General features: G+C 39.6%; 1 protein-coding gene across 14 annotated transcripts in view; it reads right to left on the minus strand.

Annotated features, from left to right (window-relative positions):
• The window catches only part of SOX5 (SRY-box transcription factor 5), a 641540-nt gene that overhangs the window by 73165 nt on the left and 548000 nt on the right, over positions 1–20375 (minus strand). For all 14 annotated transcript variants that reach the window (XM_032688182.1, XM_032688183.1, XM_032688184.1 and 11 more), the window contains one exon: positions 18304–18389. In XM_032688182.1, coding sequence (XP_032544073.1) covers positions 18304–18389 — 86 coding nt within the window. The remainder of the gene's footprint in view (positions 1–18303; positions 18390–20375) is intronic.

The following is a 20375-nucleotide window of genomic DNA, read 5'->3' on the forward strand; positions in this document are numbered from 1 at the left end:
AAGAGCCAAAATCGATGTAAAAGCAAATTTTAAATTGCTTCTGGCTGAGCAGTCGTCTGCAAAGCAGAAGGGGTGGGAGTACCAAAGAGTCTGCAATGGAAATACCGAGAAGCTTTTACCGTAGTCACACTAACAAGAGCTGCTATCATGAAGTAATAACATTATCCAGAAATCTTTGTTCATTACCTCATTCCTAATGCCATCTCATTTCACTTGAGTTACTTGGGTCTGATGATGGGGTTAACGAGCGAGGAGGTGTTTGAGTGGGTGTGAATTAGGGGCGCTGCTAAAATAGAAGCTATTTTAGCAGTTCTGTGTTTAATATAGTCTGAAGCTCAGTCATTTTTTTTTCAGGTAAAATACTCACACATTCCAAGGCTAACACTGACTTTGGCAAAGCACAGATAATACCTAGACTTATTCATATTACACGGAGTATTACAGAGGAACTCATGCTTCTATTCCTTTTCTACCTCCGTCATTCTACCCACAAGTCTAACATAGCAGGAATGCTAACGCTTTAATTTCCTGCCTTCAGAAGTTTTCCTCAAAAATTTGGATATTTTCAGCGACCATGGCAGAAAACATCGCTGGTAGCTCCTCTCCCCCCATCCCCGTGCTCCACAAGCCATCTTCACACACCGCACAGCAATCCATTACAATATGTTCTAACATCTGCCTCCTCATATGATGTACGACCTATTTGATTGACCCTTTTTATGCTGCTCCAAGACTGGCTGTTCACTGCAGTGGGAGGGTGAACAGTGCTCATTGCTTCTTCAGTTAGCAACTGGTAAATATATCTCCGCTCCAGGAAAGACTGGGAATGTCAAGCAGGGATCCTCCTCATTCCCCTCCATAAAGCAACGATCCACTCCATACAATCCCTTCCTTTATCACTATCAGGGATAGCGCTAAAGGAATCCATAACAGTCCAGAATAGGGAAGGTCTCCAGTGGGTCCTCCCATCTATCGCTAATATATGAAACATTTCCGCCAATTAAATTTTTCCGTGACACATATTAACATTACCCAGTGTTTGTGACTCCTGCGTGGGAAGCATGAATAATGCAAGAAACAGTAAAGTCCTCCATTACACTGGGATACTTCTTGTTTTTGCCAAAGTCAGCAACTGTAAAATATCTCTCAACTTCTCCAGTTAACACCGTGGCATAATACAGGCCTTTGGTCAAAGTGATCATATTCACTACAATAAAAGCAGTATCTAAAGTAACATAGAAACACTTGCCAATATTGCAGGCATTAAATGCAATCCTTATTCTCACCATCTATATTTCCATCATGTATTTAACAAGATTAACATACTTCAGGACCGCTGACAATTTTCCAAAGTCATCTGGCATGAAATGGGATGAACATGGCTATAAAAATGTAGGGAAGCAATGTACTGAGACCAGCACAATGGGATATCTCCTCTTCCTAAGGACAGAAAACTCAACTGACACAGGGAAGCTACACATACTTGGCACTTAAAAAGTCGTCTGCACTGACTCCCAACTCCATGACTTTCCCAAATTCCAACCGCTACAGAAATACAGAGTCAGTTGGTCTTGAGGCTCCATGTCCCAACAGCAATGACAGAAATATTCTGACTTTATGGTCCAGCATTACTTGTTTACTAACAGGAATTGGGTGGGCAAATGAAAACGGAAACTGAACCGCAGCAGAAAAGTGACAAACTGGGAATAAGTGGGGAATCCATCTGACCAGTCTTGAGCTAATCACCCTCAGCTCCTTTTATAAAAACTAAAATGGAAAACCTGCAATTTTATGTCAGATAAATTATACATGTTAGGCATCCATGGCTAAAGATGATTCTCATCCCACCATCCTCAGTATAAACAAGGAAAAAACTAACTAGTCTGTGCTCAGCATGTCTATGTCATTTTTTACATTTCAGCTGAATTTTTTAAAGAGAAATATATCTTTCCTCTCTGAAACTCATGAAAAACACACATTTCCTTTTTTTCTTGTTACACAAGTCAGATGGAAAGCGACTTTGTCTTCCTCAAAGCCGTACAACTGGTGAGGCACACAGCTACATTTTCAGCAGAGAACATGTGGGAAAGGGCATATAACTCCCCCAAAGTTGCCTGCAAATTACTTTGGATTTGTGTAGAGAACATACATGTTAACATAAAGTAGAGTGTGAACCCAAGGAAAATGAAGACAAACACTGACAGCTGGCCAATCTTGCCCTTCTTTACTGTGTTTGCCTCAAATATAGTATGTTTGTAAGAATGTGTGAAATACTTCTGAAAATAACAGTTATACTCCATTTAGTTTTAACAAGCAAAGGAACATACAACTTACAATCCTCCTCAGAAGGATCTGATATAGTAAAATTCATGGAGAGACGTCAGCAAATTCCAAGAAGGAGTTAGAAACCTAACTTATTCAATATCTTGCAAATTATGGAACATGTGTGTTTCATTCGGATTTTTTTCTCACATGTCCAAGGTTACACTGATTTTATAAATTATTTAGTTTTAATTTTTATCTTCAATTTAATGTTTCAAAAAGAATCAGACCAGTGCTTACACCATAAAAGGTATCTTTCTTCGAACAATGGTGTGTTACCACATTTCAGAAGGACACTGAACATCAACTACAGTTTCTTTTTCCGACCAAGGCAGGATGCAGAAGAAGGAATCTTTCTTGCCTGCATCCCAGCAGTGACTGGCAGCCAGCCTTTCTCATTCTCCTCCTAGGGAATTTTGAGAAGGAGATTCACACTGTTAGGATACAACGGACATATGCTGCAGGGCTCATCCCCAATTAAGTAAGATCAATTATGGTAAGTTAGATCTTCGTCCTTCAAATACACTTCTGTTATGCAACTCTGAGCCCTGTCCCCAGCATTTAATATACTGCAAGCATAGGAAGGATCCACTAGAGCTTCCCATTGCAGAAGAAAGAACTTTGACTGGTAGACAACAGCCATCCTGAAAGGCCTTTTGCTTCAATTTGCTGTGTGCGAGTATTATACCGATTTCAATAAGCTTAGGATAAGCAACATCCTAGAGGACGTACATCACAGATTTTCTCATGAGACTGAAAATATCTTACCTTCCAGTATTGTTTATAATTAGTGTCAATCTGTTTCCCTTAGAACCACTGTTCTTACAGATGACACCTATCAGTGTCATCACTGACAGCCTTTTAGACTTCTGACCCTCCTTGAAAGTAAGGCATTGTAAAAACTCTAAACTGCTTTGACTAACAAGACTGGTGGCAAGTAGGATATGTTCAGGGACAGTATAATGTGTAGGGTTACTTGGCATTTGCAGACAGGTGGGGAATCCCTTGTTTTACACCATCACAGTTAACTGCAACCTCTTTGACTTGAATTGCCATTTCTGCAGAAGCTGAAACAAGCAACCCCAAAGATGATATCTTTTCTCATTGGCCTAGAGGAAATCTAAGAAGTTGTCAGTGGTATTATCCTTCTTCCCTCTCCCCCCTGCTTGTCTTCCATATTCCGATGGCTGTTTATGAGCTCAGCTGTCATTCTTTGCACCAGGGAAAGATAGATGGGACACACCAACCCCAACCTAAGTGACCTTTGGATGTGACAAGATTTTTAGGTCAGTCCTGCTAAATGGAAGCCTTGGTGTATCGAGGCTCGCCTCAGGGTGAAATTTCCAGTGAATTTATTATCTCCCAATGCCCTTTGGACTGCTTCCCACCATCAAACACCATGGCAGCACTCGGAACAGGAAGAAATACATTAACTGGAATCTGATCGTTTTAAAAGGTTACAGCTGCCCAAATATAATTTAATTTCATACTTGCCCTTTGAGGGTTTGGTGTATATTTTCATTTTATGACTGCAAATGATAAAGCTCTTAAGATTCCAGGCAATAAAAAGGAAAAGGGGGGAGAAAGTATTTTAAGGGTTAGAAGTCTATTCAGTTCATAGTCAATGAGCAAAGTGACAAATCAGCTTTTTTTTAAAATCTAACATTTCCTCGGTTTTTAGTAGTAATTTCTTTCTACACTTGAATGGGGAACAATACCTTTTAGTGAAATCAAACCTGTAATGCCACCCAGTGCGATAGGAAACTTTTGCTGTGCAAGCACCCACCTATCCTGGATCCCTTAAGGACCTACTTCAGAGCAGCAATTAATGTGAAATGAAATGAAGTAATCTGAATGAACTGATGCAAAAAAAAAAAAATCAACCAGACTTGAGAAAATGCTTAAATCTAAGTGTAATACTTTGAGTTTTAACTGAGTAGGCCGTGGTTCCTTTCAGAATCTCTTCTTCTCTACCTTCTTCTGTCTGAACTCAGGTCATATATACAGGTCCACCTTTCCATGCCCACACAGCAGGATAAAAATCAGAGTACTCAACACTGGCTTTGGGGCAGCGCTGAGTTTGGCTGGAGTCCCACACCTGTGTGACAATAAAATTCTAAGGGATGAGTATGTGGGATATGACATCCTAGCACACAACACAAAACGCTGGGAAATTATACTCATTCTTTCTTTTTTTTCCCCCCACTTAAAGTGCAAGGAGTCATGATACACTGAAACACAAGCTACCACACAAATGTGAGTTTGGCCAGCTTGGACTAGAGGTAGGAAATGCTGAGTACTCATGTCTTTCACTGCATCCAATGAAAACTGAGTTACCAAATGAACATCACCTCACCACCAAACATTCTGATATAATTTTGATGACTGCTTCCTTTCCACACAACAAAACACAGAAAAAATAAAACAGCTGTGGAAAGGAGGAAGGATTAAGTGTGAATGTTGCATATCCTATTTTCAAAGCCACCGTAAGAAATTAATTATTGATGGGCTCCCAAATCCCTTCAGGGCTCTTTAAAAATCTTTCCCTAACACACACTGATATACACCATCTAAATTGCTTTTGCCACCAGTATGTCAGACTAGTATTCAGCAAGAAGCAAGACTGCCATGATAATGGGAATGGGGTAAGTAGGGTTGATAGGCAAGTAGGGTGGATAGTCCTAAAAGGAACCATATTGCAAGGCAACTACTGGTACAGCAGGACAGCAAGTTAAGTGGAAGGTATAAACACATCATGTATGAGGAAAGTGGTTCTGCACCTTTACTCTGCTCTGGTGAGATCCCACCTGCAGTGCTGCATCCAGCTCTGGGGTCCCTGACACAGGAAGGACATAGAACTGTTGGAGCAAGTCCACAGGAGGCCACCAAGAACATTAGAGGAATGGAGCACCTCTCCTATGAGGAAAGGCTGAGAGAATTGTCATTGTTCAACATGGAAAAGAGAAGGCTTCAGGCTGACTGAATTGTGGCCTTACCAGTACCTGAAGGGACCCTACAAGAAAAACGGAGAGAGAATATTTACAAGAGCCTGGAGTGACAGGACAAGGTGGAATGGCTTCAAACTGAAGGAGAGTAGGTTTAGATTAGACATTAGAAAGAAATTCTCCACTGATGAGGCACTGGAACAGGTTGCCCAAACTGTGGCTGCCCCATCGCCCCATCCCTGGCAGTGTTCAAGGCCAGCCTGGTCTAGTGGAAGGTGTCCCTGCCCATGGCAGAGGGTTGGAATGACATGATGTCCAAGATCCCTTCCAACCCAGGCCATTCTATGATTCTTAACCTAAACCAGTAAGCCTCGAGTCTGTAAAATAAACACTGGAATATTGAACAAATACCAACACAGAACTACTGTGGAAAAAGTTAGTGATATTTAAGGACAGTTTAACCTACTATAAAATATAGCACACCTATTAGTGTTTCTACTGTGAATTTTGTAATTTTCAGAAGTTCAGAGTTTAATGGTAAAATCAACACCAGAGATAAACTAGGACTTCAGCCATGTGGTTTTGCCAAATTCAGATAGATCCATTTGGTTCCCTTAATGACATAAAAACACTTTAATAACACTATCACAAGCTGCAATGTTTTGGTGTATTAATGGAGAACACACTGTTAAATTTTGGAAAGAGTGTTTTGAGACATGGAAGGGAAAAGAAGAGCTTGGAAAAGAAAAAGAAAAGGCTTTGTTGCCAGATATGATATTTGCACTCCAGTGTGGAGAGAGGAGTAACCCGCAGAGTGGACACTTAACCTTCAGAGGGGCAGAGAGCCACTGGCCTTGCTGCCCAGGTGTGCTGAAAGACAGTCAGCCTTCTCCTGCACAACATCCACAGGGAGGCACACAGGGATGCTGCTGTTTGGGCCCCTGAGCACATCAGGCAGGGGGACGGGTACCACCCCTCACGGCACCCCACATCTCTGAGGGATTAACCTCATTCCCTCACACACAAACTGGCAGCCCCAGGCCCCTTTGGGAGAAACAGACACTGCACCTACAAGAAACAACTGAAAAAAAGCCATTCCACAGCAGTCCCCAAAGACAATTTGACTCCCTCAATATGCCACAAACAGATTGCCCCTGTCAGCCACTGCTGGTGCAGTATGTGGCACAGCTGTGGTTACTAAAGCAAAGTACAGCTTGCAGTACAGCTAGAAGCCTCTGATGTAATGCAGCTTTTAAATAGCAAGAGCAATCACTCTAAACAGCAAGACATGGAGGTGCAGATATAGTTGGAAAACACTTTTAAAAAATCTGACTTTCTGCTACCATGAGAGCATTCGAAACCTTCTTACTGTTTTCCTATTATATTGATAATCACAGGACACTGATTTCAAAGCTTCTCCCAGTTTAAAACCACACACTGTCTTTTAAAATTGGTTTTTTTTCTTGTATTCTGCTTTTCAGTTTGATTTGTATTTTTTGTGAATTAGGGAAAGACAATTCACACAAAGGCTTGCTGACAGCCTTGTTCTCTGTAATTCCAGAGTTTGTCAGCCTCTGAGATAGATGATTTCACAAATCTGCAGTATATTTCCAGTTGGATAAGTTATCTGTGATGTGACCAGTCTCTACAGCTAAGGGGTTAAGGAATCTAAATCCAGCAGTCTGCAGTACTTGTACCTGTACAATGGTACAGGAATGGAGAGGAACAGAAACAGATCACTGGTAAAAATGACAAACAAATAAGGCAGTTAGGCAAAGAGAAAGGGATACTTAGAAGCTACTCCAGGAATTAGACTCAAACTCTAGACACCAGCAGAGCTCATGCAGGTTGTAAAATTTTAAAGTTAGTCTTGGGGACCTCAGAACTACAGGTACGGCTGCCTCCAAATTTTATTATTTAGATTGATCTTACAAAATCCACTGGAGCTAAAAACATTAAGCACCTCTGAAAGAAGAAAAGGAATTTCAGGAAACTGAACCTAAGTTTTGGGGAAATAACTGCACTCTGACTTAACCTCAGGAACAGGCTTATGCTATCCAGGCACAACAGAATAATTAACACTCTGAAAGTTACATCTCCAGATATGATGGTATCCTCTATTGAGCTAAGTTCAATTGATGACTTTGGAAAGAATACAAAGAGAACAAGCATCCTGACTTCAGTGGCTTGTTGTCTAATGTTTACATCTACAGTCTACAGTAAATAGGTATTTCGCAGTTTCAAACTGTGCCTAATATTAGCCTCCATTCATAAAAGGTGCTCAAATATCCTGGCAAGGAATAAGCCTGGCAAGGAATCAGACTTAAGAAAGACAGGTTAAGAATAAGAGCACAGGAACTTTTAATGGCTTTCACTGTTCATGCCATGTGCAATTTATATCATAGGCCAGTGATATGCTCCCCATGTACATATTTACTGTTCTGTTTGCTATTTCTATCCCATTCTGCCTTGCCAATTGGAAATGATCTAAACTTTGGAGAAAAAAGAATAGCCATAAACAAGACTGAAGTAAAAAATAAGACATAAATCAAAATTCTTACACATTTCATAGATTATACCAAACTGCATCTAACAGCAATCCACGTCATATGACCCAAGTACAACAGAGCTAGCAAGATCTCAAGGGAGAATTTCTTGTGCTAAGTTCTAGGATGCATACAATGCAGTAATTTAATGTGGACCTAAAGAAGTAAGTGTGTGTCAGTAAGTAGGTAGTTTGTGTAAGTCAGTGTTTCTCACTGTTGTTATTTGTAGCATTGTTCCTCAAGCACGGAAGCGTGTGCATGTCAGAGATTTGCAGTTTTCCTGTGTGTTTGTCTGTCACAACGTTCTGCTGAGGCACTGTAAATATACACTATTGGCAGAGCTCAGCATGAAGACAATGAACTCCAAAAATATTTGGGAAAATTCACTAGTCTGACAGCAGCTTTCATGTTTTACAGGAGGCCCGTAACCCCTCAGTTTATGGTTTCATAGCAAGTCCCCCAGCAGCCAGCCAAGCCCCACTTGGTGTGGTTACCCATCCTCTCCCCCCGCCGGACAGTTTGCTGAGGATTATACAATCTGATTTGCATGATTATATAATCTTCTTTTCAGCAACATCCCTCTGAGAAGAGCAAACAACATAATAGGAAAACCAGTAGCATAAGCCAACTCTTTCAAAACCCAGTGTCTGGAATGCGCAAAGGGCACAAAGTAGGGAGGAAAAAAGGAAGGTTTTTTTTTGGTTTTGTTACCAGATTTTTCATACAGACCTTTCCAGGGAGAATTAATTCTAAACAAATGTAAAGCATAAAACACCATGTTCTGTGAAACACAAATACTTCACAGGTTTTCTGTTTCCAGCATAGGGAGGGAAGCATCGTTTCGGTTATCTCACGGTATATATAAAAAGGTTGCTGTCTGCTTCTTTTTCAACAGAAGTTACTTTGGGGAAGTATAATACAATTCTCAGATGGTTTTTGCCCACCCTGATTTAAAACACTGGTGGGCAGGTGCTGCCGCTGCTGCTATTTTGACACTGTTTTTGTCTTGCAGCTGGTTGAACTCACAACATCGACACCACCACTCCAACCATCCGAAGTCCCGGTTATATCGCACAGAAGTATAAACAAAGTCTTAGCAGATATATATGCCTCCACTTTTCATGTCTTATTTCATACACTTCAGACTTTGTCCTAGACAGGACGTTGTGTAAGTGAAGACTGTCATATTCCAATCTGCAAACAGGCTCTTCTGCTGGCTGCTAAAACTACTTATGATGTCAGTTACTTCAGCAATATTCATCTAAAATTAATGCCTTATAAATAATCAAGGAGTAATCTGCTTCCGTCTGTCAGGCTAACCCCAAAAAGAAAGAAGTGTAACATTTTTGCAAGAGAAAAGAAATTAAGGATGACCTGACCTCACAAGCATGCTTGCCAGACAGTTACACACTCTTTCTTGCATGACCTATTTTTCCCTGCTCACACCACAGAGACGTTTCAAACAAATGGCCAGTAATTCAGACTGCTTGAAACACAGAGGGTTGCCACCCAAACAAGACAGTTGGGCATCTTAATGGCTTTGTCAGGTTTCCAAAAGTTTTTAGAGACTTGTTATCTCTTTTCAAGTTGAAATAGAGTTCTATCTATCTCTTTCATTGGCCATGAAGGCCAATGTTAAATGTCACACTTTTCCAGAAATCTGGGTACTGGGTATGGATCATTGCCTACCATTTTATTGCATATCACAGTGTGTGGACGACCTATATGAAAATCATACTGAGTACATATGTGGGGGTCTTAGTTATGACACAAACTAACATAAGGAATAACTTATAGATAAAGGAAGTGTTTATAGCTTAAGTAAGTGTTCCTATAGCCTATGTTCCAACGCTGGAATAGTTTCAACCTGCTTTTGAAAGATGCTCAAAACTACTGCCTATTAAATTCCCATGAGATTTAAGCACATCTGTTTCTGTTACTGGAATCAGATTCTGTACCAGTTATCAAGATCCGCATCAGCTGTAGCATGAAATACTTAATACCCGTGGCTTTTCATCTTTTCCATTTGAGAACAACCTTCTTACTAGAGACAAAGACCAATGTATCATGACACAACAGTCTATCCACAACAGGTTAACTTCTCTGAGACACCTTTTAGATCCATAACAGGTTAACTTGTCTGAGACACCTTTTAGATCCATTAAAAGTATTAACAGTTCCCTAGCAGAAAATCAGTGAATTATGCTATGATCAGATACATAAGGTCACTACAAGAAAAAGGTACAGAAACAGTCACCTTTTGCTAATTCACAGGAGCCAAGAAGATAAGAGAAAGCTTGAGGCAGAGAAGGAAAAAGCAAAATGGAAACAACACAAGTGATGAGGTGAAAGAAAAATAGGATAAATGTGTTCATATGCAAGACGAGGCAACGGATTTGGTTTCCTCATGCTGGGGCTTTTATAAAGACACAAAAATATGAAGCTGAAGGCTGGTAAATAGGAAATAACACGGAAAAGATGTGCTATTTCCATTGTCCAAATGTCAAACGCCAATGGGAACCCAGGGGATGGGGGGGAGGAGGAGTAATAGCTGTATAAGCATCTTGTAACAGGTTCTTCTTAAAGGGGACTCTTGAAAACAGTTAGGCTCTGATATTAGCCCATATGGGCTCAGGGAAGTCGGAGAAAATGCTGGCTGCACCTTTTCCAGGCTATTTGCATATGTTCTTTAGTATGCAGAATGTCTCTGTATGTAATTGAATTGTTGTTTTTGCCTCTATTAATACATATGCAAATGAGTTACTACTGCAGCTGTGCTGTATTAATCATATGTGTGCTTCTGTCTGTCTGCCCTGCAGGCTCAGGGTCGGAGGGAGGGGGAAGAGGGAATTCAGTCTCTTTAACCTACAAGAAAACTCACTCATGCAGACAGAGGTCTGCTAGCAAACAGCAGGCCTGAGTTACAACTGGAAGGCAGATAGGCTGGTCATTTTTCAGTCTTTTTTCATTTTTCATAGATATGGATGGAATCTGAAAGTTATGCAGAAGGGACTGTTAATCTAGATAAAATGAATATGCTACCACTGCTAATTCTTTCCCCTGGAGGGCTGGGGAGGGAGTTATAATCTGACAACCCTCAGAGTAGCCATGATATTGTTTTATCATGTGTATTTACTGCCTGTAAATGTCCACTGTGTGTATGCTCAGACACTCACAGTGCTCAATAAAATACAAAACATTTATATGTAGTACGCTGTAAAGGCTGGCTCTAGTAAATTGATTGGATTCTGAAAAAATGACATGATCAAGCTTTTCATTCAAATCTATTTTGATAGAATATATTGAGTTTACCCATGACATTGTATAAGATTACATCAAAGGCAAGTATGGGCTGTTTAGACACCAACCACAAAGCCCATTTACCCACCATGAACAAGATTTATTTGAGCTGGTATGTTCTGTGGTTCATGCTTTTACACAATCTATCACAATCTCTAGCTCTCAGCAGGTATCCACAAAGTAAGGACTAGTTGCATCCTAGTGTTGCAAGGCTTGCTTTTGAGCTAATTGAGAGGAACTTTTTCCATTTAAAAACATAGGGATTGCTCAAAAAAGCCTTTGGTAATCAATAGCCCCTCACCTCACACCTTAGTTATACGTAGTTTAACGAATATCTTAAAATCGTCACTAGGACTTCATAAAAAAAATAAGAAATCTTCTAAAGTTCAAATTTTTTGAAAACAACTTACCCTACACCCACACAGAGATCTTTACTGTGTTTATATGGTCATAGCTTCATTTACATGAAGAGTACTGGGCCCCACATTTTTCTAGTTGAAGCACCTTGGTCTTCACTGATCTCTTCTAAAATGACCATCTCGGCTATCCATTTGCAGAACAGGTGGCGAATATCTAGTGGCCAACACATTCCCTCACAAAGCCAGAAAGAAGTGGTGGACAGAAGCAGGGAATATAGAACCTGCATAAGGCAGCAATTTTAAAAACTACTTCAAAGGGCATCTAACAAAAACGTATACGTATTATGTTGCTTTATTACTCCTATTATTATCATTATTTGCGATGGCCATCAGAAACAGCATAGTGATACACTGAGCTAATGGCAGATGGACAACTGCCATCTTTTGGTTATGCTAATGAGAAATGTCACTTTTCATGCACTTAGTTGTTTTTTTTCCCCAGATGTGTGGGCTCGCAGTGAAAAACTAATTCTGCTTTTTTTATGCTTAAGTGGATTGCATGAGTATTATAATATTGTAATTAAACCGTGCACTAATGATTCATTCCCTACAAATTAAGTCAGAGTCCAATTAATGAGAACAGGTAAAGTAAAAAAACAAACAGGGAACGCATACTAACTCTCATGGTTGAAAAGCCAGCTTAGATGGTATTTAAAGGAAGACACTACCCAGCAAATAGAAAGAATAACCTGCCACTGCTAAGAAACAATTTACCTTCTTGTAAGCAAAGAAGTTAGAGTAATATCCCAAAGATGAATGGAGACTGCAGAGTAAATGAATCATGGATAAAGTATTGCCACCTCTTGGGTACGTTCTGTAGAGACAATAATGGGGTATCGGACTTTTCTTCTCAATCAGAAATAATTGATGTCTTTGCATCTCTATCAAGTTGACTCCCCAATACAAAGAAAGAATAAAGTTTTCAGTATTCAGATGCATCACTACAGTGTTCATACAGTTTTTTTCAGGACCTTCTTTCACACATTTGAAGTGTTGCAACACTGGAAGGCCAACTACTTAATCTGGTCAAAACTGGTTATGTCTACAGATTATAGCAAGAAATCAGTTAAGAGATATGCAAAAAATCCCCAGTAACTAAATGTGCTTGACAATTAATGCATGAAAATATCACAACATCTCTTTAAGAGCAAGGGGAGGTTCTGTCATCAGCAACATTTCAAATAAAACTGAAAGAGGTACTTCAGAGAAATAAGAAGAAGTGGCAAGTAGAGAGATGCAGCTTTCCTGCAATGGTGCAGAAGCCAAAAGGAAGTTGGTAAGAAAAAAAAGGGTACCTGACTGAACAGGCAGTGCTCGCGCTTTAGTTTTGTTTCATGGGCCACAGATGTTTTATATAATACTCATAGGACCATTGGAACAGTCTATCTTTTGATCAGTCACTGTATACCTGTTAAATAGCTCTACCCTCTCCATTTCCTTCAAGCAAAACAAACATGGAGACCACAGATGATTATGTGACCCTTAAGATATCTAGAAGCAAAGTTTCCCAAAGGAAAATTTGTAATGAGTCAAACATGTAAATAACAGCGAGTTGAACAACTCTGAAAAGCCCTCAAACTCCAAACAGGTTTACTTCTTCTCAAAATCAAGTCACTTATGTCAGTGCCTACTTGTGGCCCAAATTCTTCCAAAAATATGGTCCAGAGTACGCATGCTAAATTCCATTTTAATTCAGCCCTTGGTATGAATCTTCCCACACAGCTAAGAGAATAGCTTTGTAGTAAGAAAAACTAAATTGACCCAAGTACGTAACAAAGAAAGTGGAGACTAAAACACCTGGCCAAACTATTTTTCCAGATATGTTTAGGGTCTGAATTTACTCATCATCTTTATAGAAATAGCCAAGGAGAACAAATCAGGGCTCTCCTAATGACTGGTGTTCAGGACTGAGACCCAGCTAAAATGCTTTCGGACTTGTACACTGACATGAGGTTCTCCTGATTCATATAGTGACAGGTTTGGTCATAATGTTGAACACAACCAAAATAATTATGATGTCCTGTTTCATGCTAAGATGAACAGGGAAGAAAATTTTTTCTTTGGAAAAAGGTCTACTCTCAAGAAACCTTTTGGGGTGCTTTTTTTTTCCAAGAGCAGATGTTTGCAGGAAATCTGTATTACATCAGACTACTACACTGTTTTGACAGGACACAAAATGTCCATGCAGTAAGACGACACGGGCAGCTGTCATTATACATCCAGCATGATCTTTCAATGTAGTTATGGGTATATACAGCATTTGTATTACTGCCAATTAATCAGTCGTTGTCACTATCTGGTTATCAAACAAGCAATCTGGGAAATCTGAACCATTTGCACTCCCAACGGTGTGGATTCCTATCAGTTTTCAGATCATGCAATCAGGTCCTTTGTTTCCTAATGCTCAGAAAGCACGCAGGAAACATTTTTTTTAATCAGAAAAGAAATTATTAGATACAATGTTATACTGAATTTGCTCAGACTTCTGGAATCATCTCTTTCATACGAGCGATGCCCGAGATGACCGGTATTAAAATAATCACTTCAGTTTAGCTTGTGTAAAACTTGTTACATGATATCTATGCTTACAGCTTTGAATGTTGATCTTCAAGACGGAGGAATTTAATTCCCTCATCTGCCAAACCATATAGGAAAACACTGTGTTCATATAAGGCATACAGCAGTACTTTGGACTCATTAGCCTCAGTCAGTAGAACACAGCGGCAAGGCTGTGCTCAGTTTTGTTCTTGTTCATTTGAAACAGAATCACCATGCTGCGTCCTTCCTGAAGAACAAGACCATATGATATTTACGAGGGAAAAAACTAACAGAAGAAACTCAGATGCTAACCAAGAGGGATTTTACTGCAATGAGAGTGTATTTTAAAATGACACTTCACACAACATTCAGGACCGAGTCTTCTCATTAACAGAGGAAAGCTAAAACTTTTTTTTTTTCCAAATGGCATTTATGTCATTAAATGTGGGAATGAGTGAATATGCAGTGCTGATAGATAGTACTTTATCAGAGGACAGGTTCACATTTGCATCATGTTAGTTCCAGCTTCTCCAACATGGCCCCATCCATCTACTCCTTTTGCAACACCTAACAATGTAAGTTTTAGTTTCCATTCTCACTGAGTCATTAGTCTCTCTGTGGATACTGAAAATAAAGGCAATCATGTATGGCTAATTGTGGCAGATATCAGATGACAGAATCTGTATATCCCAGTGTGGACTCAAAAGGCAGGGAGAGAAATGGAGGGCTTCAGATTTCACTGGGAATCAACAGGGGATTTCAAAATGAGAGATTACATTTTCACTGATAAAGAGTTTCCTTGCCACTGGAAAACAATCAGGTGTTAGCTGTTCTTCCATAAATACAGTGTGCATTTCATTTACAAAAAGAAAATTCAATTTCTGACAACCAGGGATAAAAAGGTACTTCCTGTTGATCTCAGGGTACACTACTAAAGCCATGACCCGACTTAAAATTCTCTAATGAAATAACAAAGACGTGTTTATTGCTACACAAACAAACAAGAAAAATTCCTTGGCTTTGTCTTCCCTCAGATAACGTTGTGTACCAAATTCTGCTGGGAGCAACAAACTGAGCATTGTGTCAGGTCCTTTGATCTCCCCTGAAAACCACTGCTTTAAGTACACAAAGTCTGAAAGATGAGTGATAGGGAGGATAGAAAAAGAAGAAAAGAAGGAACATTGTACTTTCCTGACCTTTTACTGTCTGATGACCAGATGACAGAGGGTTTGTAGGGAACACTGTGGTTATATGTAATGCAGGGGAATGTCTGAAGTAAGAAGAGTTCCCCCTTGAAAGAGAGTGCAATGCCATTTAAAGGTGGGTTTGGGCCAATTCTTCATAAAAAAACATCATGAATGTTTCTTTGTGACTCAACAAAATCATCGTCATCACTGAGCTAAACTGGATTTGTACAGAGTTTGGAAGGCATAATCTTTCTAGGGTAGCAGCTACACTAGATTCAGCTCCAGTCATGTTAGCATAGCTCAGTGGCCATCCTGAGTACCACTGTATGATAAAACCATTCTCGAAGTGCATCTAGCCTGGCTCTTTCAAATGACACTAGAAGTTAAGTGGTATGCCCAATTTCTAGTACACAAGTTGCACTGATAGCTGAAAATAACACATTAAGAAAGACAACTTTTTTTTTTCCATCATAAACATAGCCTTAGAGGTTGAGTCTGAAAGATTCAAGGGAGTCTACAGTCAGTAATTTGAACTTTTACCACTGAGTGGCTGCCAAACTCTCCCTTTAATTCCAGACTAAATAACATGCAGCAAAACAACATAGGTGAATTTGCTCAGTATTTTCATTTTAATGTTCTTCATTGCACAGAAACAAGAGGCCTTTGAGGTTCTCAAATTTTCCACAACCTAAACTCATGCTAAGATATTTATGAAGTCAGTCACATTTGCACAAAGCCCACCTTTTAACAAGAAAACTGACATTGTGACAAAGCCTATTTTAATCAGAATACTTCAGCCCACAGCATGCACAGATACAGCCCAAAGATGGTCCTGAAATGAAAGTAAACCATTCTCCCAACTTACTGGAGCACTGACAGATTATTTTAGGACTAGCCTGAATGAAAAATAAGAATTAGACTCAAACCTCTGTTTTCTCATTGCTAGCTAGCTCCATGTTTGTTTTTCCTCTCCCCCCCCCCCCTCTTTTTTCCATATGTCTGTTCATGTGTGTTTGGCTATTATAAGCACTTTATCAATACTGACGTTACTCCTCAAAATTCATTTCAAAGGGATGACTTTTATGGCTCCCATGATTCTTAAGCCGCCTACGGTATTTGTAACTCACAGAATCAGAAACTAACACACAGACAGTGTAGCTTTTCATACAAAGGCACAATAGGAATGAATGTATTAACCTCTGTGGTGCATGGAATGTGTCAGCTTACACACTGGCAGCTATTTCTGTGAAACTCAGCTAACTTCCGCTGGCTGTGTTAAAATAAAATTAAAAAAAAAAAAAAAGATCCTCCCCAGGACTGTGTCCCACGCTCTCGTACGCTGGCCAAACAACTGAAATATCTACTGATGTCTACTTCATACTGATGTGGGCCAAACAGAGTTTGAGAATGCATTTCACATATACTGGTTATAAACACTGAGCCTTTCCAAGCAGGTATAAAGCTCTGCTGTTTCCATGTGACTTGGCAAATAACAGTGAGCAGGGAGACTCGTTTGCAATGGAGAGCATGGGGCCTTTTTTTTTCTTGTTTCTAGGAAAGAGTGTCAATCCAGATCATGCAGAATTACAGATGATTTGGACTCTGGTTTCCTTTCAGTCCCAAATTTTACTCAGCTTCATCCTGCCAGCAAAGCATACATGGCAGGTAGCAAAATCCAAACTGCAGCAATGGACATCACATTTGCTTAATTCCAATGACTTGACAAGGGTTGTGTGGCTGATCAGTAATATCTGAGGAATATCTGCACTGCTGACATTAAGACTCATGGACACCCTAACACTTTCAAAATTTAAAATTTTATCAGCAGTTTGAAAATCATATACATCTGGCTCCCAGACCAACTCTTTCATGTAGCTGAAAAAAAAATTCTTTAGTATCTTTCCACCTGTTTTCTAATTGTCTATGTTAAATTAGGATAATCACTAATTATCTGCACTACAGCAGTGCCTAAAATGCTTGGGTACCATAAAACACTGTAGGAGGGGCCAGTCATTGCTCTGAAGAGCTTATGGCCTAAATGGACATAATCATGTAAACAACTTTTAAGCAGTTTAGAAGTGCTTGTCAGGACAGAGCTTTTCTGCCTGGCAATCCACTTCCTTTTGGTGGTTTACACCTAGCCAGCATTACAGCCTGCATCAGAAGGATCTAATGGAAAAGTGTCCCAGTTTTGGCTGGGATAGAGTTGGTTTTCTTCTCAATAGCTGTGTTTGGGATTTAGGATGAGAATAATGCCGATAACACACTGATGTTTTGGTTGTTTCTAAACAGCACTTACCCTAAACCAAGGATTTCTCATTTCCCATGCTCCACCAGCGAGAAGATGTACAAAATGCTGGGAGGCAGCAAGGTCGAGACGGCTGACCCAAACTGGCCAAAAGAATATTCCATACCAGAGAATGTCATGCTCAGTTTATAAACTGGGGGTAGTTTTCCGGGAGGGGCTGATCACTGCTCAGGGACAGGCTGGACATTGGTCAATGGATGGAGAGCAATGGCACTGTGCACCACTTGTTTTTCTTGTATTTTATTTCTCTCTCTCTCCTTTTCATTACATTCGTTACTATTATTGTTGTTATTATAATTATTCCTATTCTATTTAACTTTACTTCAATTATTAAAATGTTCTTATCTCAATCCATGGGTTTCACCTCTTTTTTCCCTGATTCTCCTCCCCATCCCACTTTTAGAGAGGTGGAGTGAGTCAGTGGCCGTGTAGTACTTAGTTGCCAGCTGGGGTTAAACTGCAACAGTAAGAGAAGCAAACATGCCACTATGCAGAAATTTAAAGTACAAACCTAAAAGTAGTTAAATTGACAATAAAGACACAAAAACCGTAACAAGAAGTTCCTGGAAGGTAAAAGGAAAATGTGTATCATTTGACGATTCTTTTGCTTCAGATGCAAATTTTATGAGACAAGAACAGCCCCAAACCCCTGTTAATTGCATTGTGTTGCAATGGAAGAGAAAACTGGTTTTCATATTTACTTAACCTTTGCCTCTTGTACATTGTGCTCGGACTTACCTGCAGTTGGAGTGGGCCTAAGCCCGGTGTTGCTGCGGCAGCAGCTGCCATGGTAGTTGGGATCAGCTGAACGGGGTAGGGGTCACCTAAGTAAGAGAATAATAGAGGCGTCAGCACCTTTTATCTACTCTCCACCTGCAAATTAAAGTCCTGCATTCACTCTTTCCAAAAGCCTTCTTTTGTGTGCCTTGTTGAGGCCTAATGAAAAGCTCTATTGTGCAGCCTTTTACTAACACTCTTTTCACAATTCTGGCTGAGAGAGGAATGTGAATAAAAGGCACAAGCAATTAAGGCGGAAACCTCATCCTTTTTCATGATGTATTTAGGGAAATGGGAAAAAAAAGTGCACATTGATCAGAAGGCTGCACTTCAAAAAAAAAAAAGGAAAGAAAGAAGATGGGGGTGGAGGAGAAGAAAAGGAAAACAGTACAACCTTGATAAGATCACAGTATTAGAAGGGGACAAATTTACAAGCTTGTCCAGAATATGAAGTTAACCAAACTCCGCTCACTGTTAGTAAACTGAGCCTCATGCAGAGCAGAAATGGCACTCAATTGACTACTCTGCTTTCTTTCAGGTGAGAAAAAACAATCTCACTTTAGTGTCAGGGTTTGATCCTACAACAGGAAAAAGCATGTGAAGTTAAGGAAATCAGATACAAGCCTCCGAAATCCCTAAATCCCTGCACCGACTCCACTTCATGACCTGGGATTCAATTTTGCTTCTGAGGGAAAACTACTTCATTCTTAGTAAGAACTGCATTGTGCTGGATGAGATATAGAGACCCAGTAACAGTTTTAGGAAAAATTGCAGTCATTTATAAAGGAAAATTACCTGAGATGACAAAAATTGAGATGGAGACTGGTACGTTTTAATGTTATGGAGTACACACTTTTGGTCACTCCTTACATATCTGATTTGTTAAAATAAACTTCACACTAGCCCGTGCACAAAACTAATAAGAAAACTGGTAAAATATAATAAAAAAATCTTACACACATTATATTGCTTCTCCAAATGATAAAAAGTTTAGGCACTTTCCACTGAAATAAGGCTCACCAGAGTATTTCTGTATGTCCCTATGTTCTGGTGACATGCATGATTTCTGTAGCATTAAAACAGCCACTTGAAATGAGACTATGGAAAGGGCAGAACACTTTATCAGAAAAATCTACCTAAATGTTCCTGTACATTTTAATAGAGAGGCAAATTAAAAGTTTTCCCCTTTATTGTGCTTTTTTTGAATGAATGGGGGAAAACAAAGACAATTAAGAAGGCAGTGCAGGGTGTTCTGTACAAGCATTATTAGTTATTATTGAATTAAAGTTTATAATGTTATCAAGCCTTAGTTACAGAAAACAAAGAGAATGAAATTTATCTAATGTTTTTTAAATGTTAGAAATAAGCTGAGTTGGCATAAACACATTCAGGAAAACTGCTAATATTTTTTTTTCTCTTTTATAATGCAACCTTCTTTACAGAGATCTTTTCATTCAAGCATTTTGATCTTCTGTTAAGAATTAAATACCACAACTTCTAAAAATGAAGGGCTAGCAAAAAACCGGGCTGGCAAGGCACCTTAACAGATATTTAACTTAAATTAAGTGTGCATGCTTATAGTTAAGAACATCTTAAGTAACTCTCTGCTGACTGAAGCCTCACAGACAAGCAATGGGAACCCAAAGGTCCACCCAGGCATCCCCATCCACAACTGTCTTTGCATCAGCACCAGGCCACAACCTCTCTATTTATGTTTGTCAACGGGCAACAGGTTGCCTGACTCATTCAGTTGGTTTTTTTCCTCAGAGGATGCCATTGTTCTACACTTTACAATTTTACTTTGCTTTAACTGAGGCACCCATTTTCCTTGTCATATCAGGGATTGAATTATCAATTTCTCTGACTTGAAATTTTCTGGAGAGTTATCTTGTGACTCAAGGCGTGGGCCTTAAACATGTGAAGACAGAGAGAAAAAAGAGATGGTAGTCAGAGAGTCAGTGTCAATGGTGTCTATCTGCTTCCATACCACTAGGAGCCCACAGGCTAATCTCAGCAGCAGTCTGAAAGTCTCC

This window comes from Chiroxiphia lanceolata, chromosome 5 (genome assembly GCF_009829145.1).
Source record: "Chiroxiphia lanceolata isolate bChiLan1 chromosome 5, bChiLan1.pri, whole genome shotgun sequence".
In the NCBI taxonomy this organism is placed as follows: Eukaryota; Metazoa; Chordata; class Aves; order Passeriformes; family Pipridae; genus Chiroxiphia; species Chiroxiphia lanceolata.